A 13283-nucleotide genomic window follows, 5' to 3' on the forward strand; every position below is an offset into this window, starting at 1 on the left:
AGTTCTTACAACGATATACAATAATATATAGACAAAACAGGCACGGTACATTATACAGAACGTCTGTCTTTGCTTATTGTCTCAAACTTTCACACACGATATCCACTTTGGAGTTAACTATCCTTATGGGAGGCCTTACATATTTGTCGCAGCAACACTTCAGTTCATTCACAAAGTTGAAAGATCCTAAGCGCGTGTTGCAATACGGGCAATGTAATTTTCCCTTGGTCCAAGATTCCTTCAAAAAATAATTATTCAGATTCGTATTTCATACTTATATACATATATACCTGTGTTTCTAAAATCTTGATAAGGTATACTTGATCAATGACATCCATAATCCACGCTGGTACATTCTCTGGAGTCATATACGAACAGCGGTCAGCGTTGTCCATTTGACACCCTGACCCTACATCCGTTGCTCGCTGCTTTACCTCGTGGTGGGCATTAAACAAGATAGAATCACCCTTGAAAAGAGATTTACAGCAATGCCTGCACCTCACTTCCATGACACGAAGGCAGCGGTATAGAGACGACCTGAGGAACACGTTATTCGTGTCACGTTCATTGTGATTGATTGATGAGAATGCTTTAGAAAATGTTGGATAAAAAATAAAGCTTATATTGCGTTTACGTGCGTTACAAAAAACTATAAGATGACAACGGTTGCTTACCAAAGTGCGTGCAATGTGAATAGCTCCACTATAATTATCGATATTTTAATAACAATTATTTTAATTATCTGTTATTATTATCGGAATATACGTTTCTCGAAATTGCGCTTCACATACAATTAAAATAAAGAAGAAAGTAACGCATCGTTGTACGGTAAACATCTAGATCAAATTCTGTAATGTTGCTCTTTCATTAGAGAGTTCCAATAGGAACATAACCTAACCAATACTGGACAGATGGAATGGGCCGCAGGGGGACGTGATCCGTGAAATTCCTTGGGCCCAACGCACCCACGGCATACCGAGTTCGGTACACCGCGGACATACACACACAGTTACACATACGCACAGTCATATACGTAATCAAGAGAGAGTCTCTGACCAATCTTCCCCTCTCTTGTCTCGAAAGTGTCTTCCAGCGCGCGCGGGGTTAACTACAAAAAAAAAAAAAAAGACAGATGGAATGTTGCACTGTGCTCTTTGTGAGAAAACCATTAACCCATCTCTATTCATGGACAAGAAGGAAGAGACGTTTCGATACGTTTCACACATATAAAACAAAATATAATCCAGTCATATACATAAGAAATAAAGATATTCTTTTTTAATCCTAATAGGATAGGAAATAAACTCGGTAGGCGATCTTAAACAAACGTGGTATGTCGTGCAGGTTTCACTATCGTTGCGACATTAACATGAGAATGATATCCATATATATTACTTTTAATCGAAAGTTTTGCTGAATGCAAGCGACGGAAATACACGCCTACGTGTTACAATATATCTTAAACCTAAAGATACAAGATACTTTTATCCGTAGAACGCGATACACGATATCGCAGATATCGTTTTGCACATATTTAGATACGTTAGAATACGTTCAATCCTCGCCCGCTGGTATCGCGTCCTCTAGCCTCTTGACAAACTTCACGCGCAGTTCGGTCACGTTGTCGTTCTTAAGTTGATCCTGCACGAACCAGCAGGCAATCTCCATCTGGACCATTTCGCAGGCTCCTCTGAGCACGCCGGGCAGTATGTTACAATACTTCAGGTTCGAATAATTATCCGGCAATTCGACGAATTCCGTTAGCGGCGTCGTCTCGAAGCACAGGGAGAACTCGTCGCCGCCCGGGCTCCACGTCGTGATCGACGGCGTTATGCCGAGGAATATCTTGAAGCCGCTCTGAATCTTCTCCGCCGTGTCCCTGAAGTCGTAGCATCGGCCGGAGCCGGTGCGCGCCAGAAAGTCCTCTATCAAACGTATCCCAATGTTGTATCCCATTCTCTCCAGCTGTTTGTTAACGTCCTCCACGTTTTCATAGTCCTGGAGCAACTGGGCCACGAGTGAGCCGTAAGTCAGGGTGAACAGTTCAGAGTTCTATAACGTGAAAAAAGAATGTTGGTCGTAGCTTCACGCTGAGGTCGACGCAGACGTACCTGCCTTGAACGTATACGTATTTGTTAACAAAACAACCAAGTTTAACACGGTTAATATCATTGCACGTCTGATGCTTTAACGTAATATCGCGTCTCACAGAATGCGCACGCACTGGGATTTGAAAAGATATATCTATATTTTAACAATAGACGTATTGATGATTAATGTATGTGTACATGCATCTACTTTTACTATTTGAATATATGTATGAAATATACACGATGATACCGTTATATGGTGTATATATTTAGATATGTATATGCACACATTTTTGAAAAAAGGAAATAAAAGGGAAAAATAAATTGATTAATTTAATCCTTTATGTACGTAGTCAACGAAAGTTAACAAAAAATTTCAGAAAATGCGCCGTTATAACGTTGACGTTTTATATAAAAATACAAAATACAAACCACGATATAATTCTGACTGTTCTAATTTTATAAATCTATCCTATATAGAAAAAGATGTCTAATGTTAAAAGATATATCCTATAGAATACATGGTCATAACCTCGAACGTTCGTTCGATACTACGCGCATATTCGAAACGGACATGAAAATATGAAGCGGACTCTGCTAACGGTGAGCCGATATTACATACAAATATTTCATACAAAATAATGCGCGACTTGCCACTTTCTTTGCATCGAGTTTCGTTCCCGTTCGTGACATGTTGACAATGTCTGTTTTCTGTTGCTGCACTGCTAAACTAGTGCACACTGGTGCAATAAGTTAGAATGGGACAGGTATATTTTGTTTCACTTTAACTCACTAATACGTCATATACAAGATAATCGATACGCGTGATACAACGAAAACAACTGGTTTGGTTTTTGAAAACGAAATGTTGCAAACTTGATGATTAAAAATTTCTTTTTCTTATTTATTTAAAAAATAGACTTATAAGAAATAAAGTAAGATACATTGCTGCTTTGTTATTTATTTCTGAGGAAACATATCTCTGATATTCATTAGTAGCATCCTCAAACGAGTTGCAAGTTGCAAACCTCGCGACATCAGAAAAAATATAATGTATATATTTTTTTCTGTAAATATTTCATTTGTTCGACAAGGTTCGCATGTAAAGCTTAATGCGACCATTTCTAAAATTTCAATGCGATTTACTACAAGTGCCTCTAGCTTTACTTTCTATGTGATTGTCCTCGAATATATCTCTAATAATATCGCGCTTCGGCTTTGAATGTGCAGGCAAGCCGCGATGTAGATTCTCCATTATCTGCATTCTGCTCGTGTTGTGCGTCTTGAATCCTTGGCTTAGGAACTCGATATTCTCGTTGTCATCGATAGCTTTCATCGTGGCCAATAGCTTTTCTTTGTTGTAATTATTTATCTTCTTCTTATCGCTTGCTTGTTTTATCTCAGTCATTTCGCGTTTTGCGCCCGTACCCCGCTCAGCCTGAGCGTCGGGAACATTGTTGGACGGTACATCGACATCTGAGGCATTTACGTTATTCTGGGTTTCTGTATTGATGTCCGTTTTGTTTGGCGTTTCTTCATCACTGTGGCATATCACGCTGGACGTCTCGTCCGCCTTGGATCCAAGATATTCTTTTTCCAACGTATACACTGGTTGCGTCCTGCCATCCGAACGATTTATTGTAGATTCCTCTTCATAAGCTTGCTGTGAGCCCTTCTCGACTTCTTTCTCTTCCGAACTCGGCAACGCTTTCATTTCTTCATATTCATTGTCCGTATCGTGATAAACCTTGCCACGTGACGTGTCAGCGTACACTGGTTCTTCTTGATATTTTGTTTCTTCCTCTTTTGTGCACGTTTCCTTTTTGATGTCTGTGGAGGACGCGTCTATTCCGTTACTTTCCAAAAGTTGTCGCTTCTCCAGCCACATCTTGTTTGAGTTTGCAGCGTGTTGAGGAACTTCTGTACTTTCAATATTAACATCATCCAGAGTATTATTAGATATTTTCTGTAGCTGTGCATCCTTCAATCTCTCAACAGACTGTTCTGCGATGTCCAAAGTGTTGTATTCCGACGGAGTGACACCATTAAAAGTTTTTTCACTGACGTGTTCTTTGGCGTACTTAGATAAGCTGGTTTGAAACCCGTTGCTTTTATATTCAATGGGAGAATCTCTATTTGTATTTATCGCTCCTTCGGGATCAACGTCAGAACCGCTGTCATAAAGATCGTTGTTCCTACGATGCAATACTTTCGATTTACTCTTGTACTTGTGCTTTTGAAACGTTAAGCCTCTTGCTAGATGTGTGGTTAATTCTTCTTCCTCGTCGCTGTATTCTGCCTTTTTCATCATATCGTCCAAAGTATCAGAGGTATCATCTGTGCTGTTAATCAATCTGTAACAGATACAACATGAGGATTGTAGCACAAAAGTAGAGGATTGATATTAACTATACGAATAAATATGCTACGTAAGAAGATTAAATTATTTATATAATGTTGCTTTACATGATTTCTCAAGAAATATTCTTGTTATATGTATACCTTGCGAACAATTCTCTAGATTTTTTCGGGGTACCGTAAGACTGAATGTAATATTCATTCTCACTCTCTCCATCGTCGGATGAATACGGGACGTCAGCCCTCAGTTCTTTTTGCAATTTTTGTGAATTCTGATTTTTTATTCTACTAAAGAATTTCCTTAATTTGCCACTTTCACTTGGCTCGTTATTTAACTCGTCTCTCTCCAATATTGTTTTATAATCTATCGATGTGACTTTATCATCATCAAGCGCTCTCGCTTCCAGGTCTTTTGGCCTAAATCTTAAATCATCCATAGAATGAGCACTTTTACGCATGTGCGGTGATCTTTGTAAACGAAACTTTCGTATCTGTTGCAAGCTTGCCATTGTTTCTGACTTTAGCTGATCTATTGAACGCGCGTGATTAACATTATTCGTTGGCTGAGTTATTTTTTCATCGTCATTGACGTCCACTATGTCAAGTGACGGCTGCAATAACGTTAGATTTATAGAATCATTGTTAATGCTTACGTATTTTACGCTTAATCACATACAAGTTACTGTACACTCACCAAATTATCTTTTGGCATATTATTTTCACTCCTTTTACCTCTGCTAGATACTTTACGTGGATTGGAGATGCTGAAATTTAGAATATGTATATAAAAAATTCATTTTCTATATTATTGAATGAAAAGATGCGATAAATATGACTCTTGTACCTGACATCTCTGAGATTTGTAAGAGAATGGCTACCTAGATTTTTCTCTTTGCTAGAACGTGGCACGTGACCATTATAATATAATCTCTTTTCTCTATTGTCTAATAAACATTCTAAGCTTTTCAATTTCTCTATCGTCTCTTGTAAATTCTTTTGTGTCTCCTTGTGTTTAGAAATCTCGACATGTAATTGATGCTTCAAGCTCTTAGTTTCGAGAGCAAGTTTTCTGTGTAATAGCTACAAAAAGGAGATATTTTAGCTAAAGTCATAGGTTCGCATACGTAGTGTGCTTTATTTCTGCTATCTATGTAAATATAAACGCTGTGAGAAGTTTATCTTTGAAAATAAATGTTGGAACGTACCTGTATAGTTTCTTGTTGCTGTTGCATCTTATAATTCATATCGGATAATTGTAACTGCAATTTCTCTCTCTCTTCGAGATTTCGATCTTTACTGAGTTGCAGTAGATGCTTATTTTGTGACTGTGAAAAAATTTTGGGAACGTCATACAGACACGCGTTAAAATAAAAAATTCATAGTTTCGTACACAAATGCATTACGTGAGAAACTCACCGTCGCTGAATAAAGTTCATTTTCTTTTTCTTTCAGCAGGTTGCACGTATCCTTGTGCACGTCCTTCAATTTCTTATATTTTGTTTGAAGTACCCTCACGTCTTCGTGATGTGAATTTATAAGCCTCGGTAGTTCGGCATTTGCGCCTTCATAACGCCTCAATGCAGAATCCTGTCTTTTCTGCAATGCCTTCAATAATCTGTTTTCATTTGCTAGTTCCTGCAAGGAACGTTATTTCATGTTAAACAAATATCTTTGGTATTAAGTACAGCACGTTCGATGTATCTTCCACACTTACATTGAGATGGTAGTGTGCGTCGGCTAATTGGTTTTGTACGTGTTTAAAACGAAGCATTTTGGCTGACATTACCCTTTGTCCGAGAGTACTTTTATTACTAGATTTTGGTTCGTCCGATAACGATTGCTGTTTCATACTGTTTCTATATGGCGCACCTATACATATTATATATATGTACGTTATACGTATCGATACAAATTAACGAGTAATACGTATAAAATAACGAGTGTATTTTAACAAGTCTGTCTTTATACAAACCAGGCAAGGGATTTAAACATTTTTTGCTCGATAGAAGTAGTGTGTTTCTGCAAGGAGATAGCTTTTTGGCGTCCAGCGCTGAGTCTTTTGAACAAGGCTTTGTTTTTCTATAATTTACATATACATATCATATATTTAAGGGATACAAAATAAAAGTTTTCTTTTAATCTAAAATGCATGTATTAAACTTAACATATCTCTTTGTCCAATATTACGTCATGATTTATATAGATACTCTCGAAGTTTAATTTACCTAGTGATTGTTTTATGCACCGTAAGTTGTACTACTGGTAAGATAGAAGCTTCAGTTTGCATTTTATATTTATACGCAGCGTATTACAACTCGCGTTGTACGTGCGTAGAATCCATCTTTACAGTATCAACGTGTCAGAGAGAACTGTCAAACGCTCATCGCAGGCTAGTCGGCGACCATACGTGTTTCAAATGGTTGTCAAGGTAACATCTGTGCAAGCATTAGTAATCAATGCTTTTCATTAATCTAAAATAAAATAAATTTTAAGACTTAAAACATTTTAGATATTAAGCGTTTTCTTTATTAATTATTGTACGTCAAATTGGATCCATAATAAATGCAAAATTGAATTTTAAAATTGAATATATTATGTATGCATATTCAATATATCGTACGTAATGGCTTCTTTGCTTTGCCTGAATACATTTCGCAAATAATTTTTATGAATATGTTAACATCATCATATGAGAACGACGTATTTTTAATAACATTTTCCAATCAAAATAAAAACATTTATGTACTAACAGAGAGACCACTCATATTTTATTTACAGTTAAATTATATTTCGAACAATAACGTACATATTTTTCATAAGTTTTGAAATATGTTACAAGTGAAAACATTTGGCAACATTTGGCTGACAAGTATGTACATACAACGTATCATAAAATAATCTGTATTGTTGTCACGTGGCTGAAATACTCATGAGACGATATGTACACAACGAAGAAGGCTATTTGTAATAAGTTGATTGCAAGCGTAACATTTGTTTATTACTACGGTAATATTAATATGTACACTGACTTTGTAACAACGATTGTTGTCTATCTTTAATACTTATATTTTTATGCACAGCTCTGTAATATTTTATTATCACGAACGTATTTTTGTATATCTCACGTATCTGTCAACGCCTAATTATAAAACAACATTTGTGGCAATTAATTCCTAGAAAAGACTAAGACTTTCATTCAGTGTTATATGATAACGAGTATCTTTACCTAGATCATCCTATCTTTAATTAAACTGTTCAGCTTGACTCTTCTCTTTTTGTTCTTGAGATCTTTTCATGCCTAAATATTGGGTTTCCCACAATTTGTTATACAAAGAATTTGGTACAGATAACAATGACTCGTGTGTGCCCCTCTCGACTAACGTACCCTGATCTAGCACAAGTATATCATCGGCATCCATAACTGTCAACAAACGATGCGCGATCACGATTGAGGTCCGTTTTTCCGTCGCTTTACGCAGCGCGTCAAGTATATTCTGTAAAAAAAAATTATTTATTAAAAGGATGTAATATATTAAAATTATACGACAAAATACAACATTTCTGAAACTTGCATGTTCCGTAATGGAGTCCAGTGAAGAAGTGGCCTCATCAAAGATCAATATAGGACTGTTTTTCAAAATTGCTCTGGCAATTGCAACCCTTTGTTTTTCTCCTCCGCTTAATTTCAAACCGCGTTCTCCCACAGGTGTATCGTATCCTTGCGGCCATTTCAGTATCGAGTCATGTAGATTTGCCATTCTTGCAGCTTCGAAAACTTCGTCGCGCGATTTTCTCAAATTACCATAGTGCAGATTATAAAATATACTTTCGTGAAAGAGTACCGTATCCTACAATTTCATTTTTAACATATTGTAAAAAGCGCTGCAGTATTTACGCATAAAATAACGTAGCTTTACGTCTCAAAAAAGGAAAAAAAATAGCATAAGGTTTTACCTGTGGCACAATCGAAATGCATTGTCTTAAGTCCTCTAACGCAACATCTTGAATGTTGTGACCATTGATGTAAATATTGCCGCTCTGTGGTTCAAAAAATCTATACAACAATCTCACGATTGTAGTTTTGCTGAAAAGATAAAAGGATATATGATATTCGTATGTTTATAAATAATTATTGACGAATATTAATGACGTTATAATCAGTAACCTGTGTTAAACACGTTATATATACCTAATACCTTACCCACAACCAGATCCTCCAACAATAGCAACCTTCTTGCCACTCGATATAGTGAACGATACATTGTTAAAAATAGGCTTTCCTTCGACATATTGGAAATTTACATTTCTAAATTGAATTTCCGACGAATCTGGCGTCACGTGAAATCTTAGTGCATTTTCTTTTGACTGTTAACACAAACCCGAAGATTACTTTACTTGCAAGATATAGATTATATGTACATTTTATAGATATGAGGATAGATGAGACTCTCAATATACTTCGCATCCAGGTAATCTTACTTTAATTGCAGTGTCCGTTGTCATAAGGGCAAACATAGTTTGCATGTCGATAAAAGCTTGTCTCACTTCTCGATAGACAGAGCCTAAGAAGCCTAAAGGAACTGAGAGTTGGAATAACAAAGCGTTCACCATCACTAAGTCACCGACAGTCATAGTGCCTATATATAAAAGAAATAAAGATATAAGCTTTGCGTTTCCTGGAAGTATTCTATAACTTGATAATAACCATTTACGATATTTTGCGCCGCCAGTACCATGATGAGGCTCAGCGCACCGCTGAAAATGGCATTCTGCCCGAAGTTCAACATCGCTAAGCTCGTGCTAGTCTTGAGAGACGATGTTTCGTATTTCTTCAAAGATTGATCGTATCTTTCCGCTTCAAACTTTTCGTTGTTAAAATACTACGGCAGAGAACATATATAATATTTTTTAAATTTCTTTAAAAGGAATTAAAACGACGTTTACATCCTATTACTGACCTTTACTGTTTCGTAATTGATAAGCGAGTCTATCGCTTTGTTGCCCGCTTCATTTTCCGCTTGATTCATACGTATTCTGAATTTGGTGCGCCACTGTGTAACAGTTAATGTGAAGGCAGCATAAACGCTCACGCAACCTAACGCTACGGCCGCGTATTCCGGTCCACATTTTATCCCCAATATTGCGCTAACTAATGCTAGCTCAAATATTGTAGGAACAATGTTAAACACCATGGCGTTTAAAACGAAATTGATACCGCGGCTACCACGATCGATTGTCTGAAATAGGTACAATAAACGTTTTTTCTAGCTATAGCACACAACTTTTTTATATTGTTGACTAGAAACGAAAAAGTTTTTTTTGTTGAACCCCATATATTACCTTCGATAAAGCACCGGTCTGTCTGCTTAAATGAAAAGCCATATCGAGCGTGTGCAGGTGCACAAAAAGGTTTTTCGCTATCTTACGAATAGAGTGCTGTGCGACCTTCGCAAAAACCGCGTTCCTAAGTTCGCTGAAACCGGCTGCTCCAGCCCGTGCTATTCCATCTGCAAAGAAGATTACAGTGGACGTATTTAAAATCACGTATGCGTACGAGACGTTTCTCTCGTGCATTAAAATATTAAGATCGTCTAAAATAAGACCGTAGTATCCGTACATCCAACAAGTAGTGATGTTGCTACGGTCGCGACTGTTGCAGGCGCGGTTGTTAAATCCATCACAGCACCGCCGGACATTGCTGCGGTATGGGCATTTAAAATGTCTATCGCATACTTGAAAATAAATGGCACAAAAACATTTAAGACCTTAGCTCCTACAAGTAAACCCACTGCTATTTTCACTCTTTTCCGGATTTCTGGATCATCCTACAAAAATGTAATAAATAAATGTAATAAATAATATTTTACATCCCGCTGAAGCTATAAGTAATACAATATTGCTTACTTCTGGCCAAATGTATCTGAGCATAGCTTTCAACATGTCCGTACTGGTGATCGACGGTTTATCGCGTAAATCGATGGCATCTCTGCTCAAACCAGAGACGCCAGGATGGAAGCAGTTTCTTTTTTGCTGGCCAGGCTTTGCTCCGGTTAGCCCAGTAACAACCGATACAAATTTCACTGGCGGCACGACAGATTTAGATTGCGGCACATTCTTCTTCTTCTGAGCACGATCAATTACATTGCCGCTGCAACACTACAAAATACATAAGATTTTATTTTTATAAATAATCGATGTATGCCACAACCACGCTAATTATATACTTATAAACATGTAACAGATGTATTCACATGTATGTTTCATCTACGTGATTTTGAAGGAATACGTGAGATGTAAAATCAAATGATAAACTGATCATGTTACTTTCGTTTTGCATAAGAAAATATATGATATGATAACGTGTTATGACGTATTACATATGAAGAACGTTAGCTTTTTTTAACGTACTAAATATATATATTGCACACAATGGATAAGTAAAACAAAACGTACAGAAATACTTTTCACTATTTATTCTATCGCAATACTTAGTAAAAACAAAATATCTTACGTTTAATGAAGTTATACATATGTACAAAAAACATTTTCTGAATATACTTCAACGTTTATTGTACAGATTATTAAAATATTTAATATAGTACAGCTTTTCCTATTTTTTCCATGTGACTAAGTGCCGCATCTAAGATATTAACATACTCCTCCACGAGATTAATCGCGATTGAAAAGCTCAGGCTCTTAAGTTTTACATTCCTCATATTACTTAAAGCACATGTATACTCTGTTCTCTTCAAGCTCAAGATACTTATTCCTAACTTATTGATTGTACGCCATTCATCTGTGTCAAACGTTTCGCCATATATCTTCAGTTTCCAACGGTCCTTCTCCAATTTTGTACTTACTACAAATAATGTCATTGTCGCGTTATAATTCAGACCGTCGCGAGTAAATGACATACCCTTGTGAAAACTATTAAATGTAACAAAATCTAATTTATTCCTCGAAACGTCAAAACATCTCTGTACGTCAACGACGTCAAATTGGATTTCGTCCAGCGGATTGCACGGAATGAAAAATCCGTACTCGATGTACAACTCGAGACTGTCGCGTGCGCCGTAATTAATAAACACTTGCGTTTCCTCGTCAAACGGCTTTAAAGTAACAATCTGATAAAACTGATTTTGATAATCATCGGTGACAGTAGATACTTCAACGGTGGTATTCACGTCGTGATTAAATAAATCTAGGAAGGGCGCGAGAGCCAAATTATTAGGCTGTTTTATGTTAAATATATCCTCTTTGCATACTTTAGTGTCTATGTATACCGCTCGTGTATTGATGACATAGTACGCCCATTTATATTTTGCAAATGTCATTATCTTTTGCAGATGCATATCGCAATGAGCACAATGGCTTTTATTAATATCCAGGCATTTTACAGTTTTCATTAACAAAGAAAATTCTTGTTGCACGTGATGGGCTCGATAAAAGGGATGCGAGATGAAGCTTGGTAGCCGTGCCTTCTCTTTGTTGGAACAAAAATCTGGCGTCGTGAAAGACTGCGGCAGTGTTTTCAGATAAAGATACCACTTCGATCTCATCCCTAAATGTGTTTCGTATACGAGAAATGTCGCGAGCATACATTGGGAACTGAAGCTATCAGTGGTATTATACAGGAATACAGTTTTAATATCGCTCTGCAACAAGACATCCGTCGTTAACAGTATTCGAAGCGGTAGTTGAATCAGCACTTCGTTACTTTCTATGGGCTTTAATGTTTTTAAGCCTCTGCCTGTTAGAAGAAAATGCTCCGGTATCAACGAACGAATAGACACGCAGTTTTCGCTCAGAAGCCAGGATTTTAAACGTATCAAAGACTCGTCAGTGTTCTCATTCACGTTTATGAAACTAAGCCTCTTCTTCTGGCGACGTTTTCTCGACGTTCGCCCCATTGCGTACACGCAGATATTATATCTGTAGAAGCAGTAACAAAAACTTTTATTTCAAACAAGTTACCCGTAATAAATCTTCAACGCCACGTATGATTATCGCGTTTTACATATTGTACTACATCTCAACAAAGAAGATACCATTTGTAATCGTATACTATAGGCTCTGTGGAAAATCCACGAATATAAAACGAACTAAATGAGAGCCAGACGCAGTAAATGATGCACAAAAGTTCTTCTAATTTTAAAATAACGCCTAATAAAATTTATGTGTAAAATCTTGAAATATATATCTTAATATAATACTACTCAAGACAACTGTAGTATTTGCGTCTGTATTTGTTATTGATTGTCTTACAGATAATAAAATACAACAACAAAATAATAAGATTAAAATAAATGTATATATATACACGATGAAATATTATATATAACATATACATAAATAGCAAATATGCATGAAATACACGTATACATGTTTATGTAATTATATAATTAGTAATTAATGCGTAAGAGCCTGTGTCACAGTGCGACCGTTATAAACACAAACGTGTTGGATGTATTACCCTGACGCCGAGAGGAAGGAACCCGGGCGTACGCCCGGCAATGTGGAATCTACTAGATAATATTAATCGTGTCCCGATTCCGCTGCTGTACGTATTTCTCGTCATACACCACAGTTTCTTGTTGTGCAGCACCTCGCGCGGTAGACGGCCGTACAGTACTCCTAACATCGTTTCCGTTTTTTTTCTTTTTACTGTTTCTTTTCGTTTTATCGTGAAAATGTTAACTGGATACTAAAATAAATGCCATTACGAACCGAAAATATATATACACATTTATCGTGACGATCCTGTAATCTGATGTAAGCATAAAAATCATAACCGCGATACGGATCAGCCGTGAAACATGTGGTAAAGCATGATGT

General features: G+C 36.8%; 3 protein-coding genes across 5 annotated transcripts; all 3 read right to left on the bottom strand.

Moving 5' to 3' along the window:
* Positions 1-1381: 1381 nt before the first annotated feature.
* Positions 1382-2889, bottom strand: Bet3 (blocked early in transport 3). Its single transcript, XM_077416296.1, has 2 exons — positions 2745-2889; positions 1382-2052 (listed from the first exon to the last, which is right to left on the bottom strand). Exons 1-2 carry the CDS (start codon positions 2781-2783, stop codon positions 1555-1557), a joined length of 537 nt encoding a protein of 178 aa, XP_077272422.1. The 5' UTR covers positions 2784-2889; the 3' UTR covers positions 1382-1554.
* Positions 2887-6813, bottom strand: LOC143902982 (uncharacterized). Its single transcript, XM_077416277.1, has 9 exons — positions 6674-6813; positions 6421-6527; positions 6163-6317; positions 5865-6083; positions 5654-5773; positions 5293-5528; positions 5143-5212; positions 4593-5059; positions 2887-4444 (listed from the first exon to the last, which is right to left on the bottom strand). Exons 1-9 carry the CDS (start codon positions 6733-6735, stop codon positions 3223-3225), a joined length of 2658 nt encoding a protein of 885 aa, XP_077272403.1. The 5' UTR covers positions 6736-6813; the 3' UTR covers positions 2887-3222.
* Positions 6780-13276, bottom strand: Abcb7 (ATP binding cassette subfamily B member 7). 3 transcript variants are annotated; one of them, XM_077416279.1, is made up of 12 exons: positions 12922-13276; positions 10353-10604; positions 10066-10273; positions 9789-9955; positions 9407-9685; positions 9154-9328; positions 8928-9085; positions 8650-8813; positions 8403-8532; positions 8021-8296; positions 7675-7942; positions 6780-6919 (listed from the first exon to the last, which is right to left on the bottom strand). In XM_077416279.1, exons 1-11 carry the CDS (start codon positions 13087-13089, stop codon positions 7691-7693), a joined length of 2229 nt encoding a protein of 742 aa, XP_077272405.1. In that variant the 5' UTR covers positions 13090-13276; the 3' UTR covers positions 6780-6919; positions 7675-7690. The 3 variants fall into 3 exon arrangements, with proteins under 3 accessions (XP_077272405.1, XP_077272406.1, XP_077272404.1); XM_077416280.1 differs by lacking the exon at positions 6780-6919 and adding an exon at positions 7425-7587; XM_077416278.1 differs by lacking the exon at positions 6780-6919 and having other exon boundaries at positions 7425-7942.
* Positions 13277-13283: the final 7 nt, after the last annotated feature.

Source organism: Temnothorax americanus, unplaced genomic scaffold (genome assembly GCF_048541705.1).
Source record: "Temnothorax americanus isolate GAGA-0224 unplaced genomic scaffold, ASM4854170v1 Scaffold42, whole genome shotgun sequence".
In the NCBI taxonomy this organism is placed as follows: domain Eukaryota; kingdom Metazoa; phylum Arthropoda; class Insecta; order Hymenoptera; family Formicidae; genus Temnothorax; species Temnothorax americanus.

Excerpts from the sequence above, each read along its gene's own strand:
- Bet3 (XM_077416296.1), bottom strand. The coding sequence starts at position 2,783 with ATGTCACGAACGGGAACGAAACTCGATGCAAAGAAAGTG. Across the intron at positions 2,053-2,744 it reads AACTCGATGCAAAGAAAGTG|AACTCTGAACTGTTCACCCT; the intron begins GCAAGTCGCGCA and ends TTCACGTTATAG.
- Abcb7 (XM_077416279.1), bottom strand. The coding sequence starts at position 13,089 with ATGTTAGGAGTACTGTACGGCCGTCTACCGCGCGAGGTGCTGCACAAC. Across the intron at positions 9,086-9,153 it reads GGCGCAAAATATCGTAAATG|GCACTATGACTGTCGGTGAC; the intron begins GTTATTATCAAG and ends TTTTATATATAG. Across the intron at positions 8,814-8,927 it reads CAACGGACACTGCAATTAAA|TCAAAAGAAAATGCACTAAG; the intron begins GTAAGATTACCT and ends TTGTGTTAACAG.
- LOC143902982 (XM_077416277.1), bottom strand. The coding sequence starts at position 6,735 with ATGCAAACTGAAGCTTCTATCTTACCAGTAGTACAACTTACGGTGCAT. Across the intron at positions 6,084-6,162 it reads ACGCACACTACCATCTCAAT|GAACTAGCAAATGAAAACAG; the intron begins GTAAGTGTGGAA and ends CGTTCCTTGCAG. Across the intron at positions 5,529-5,653 it reads AGCAACAAGAAACTATACAG|CTATTACACAGAAAACTTGC; the intron begins GTACGTTCCAAC and ends TCCTTTTTGTAG.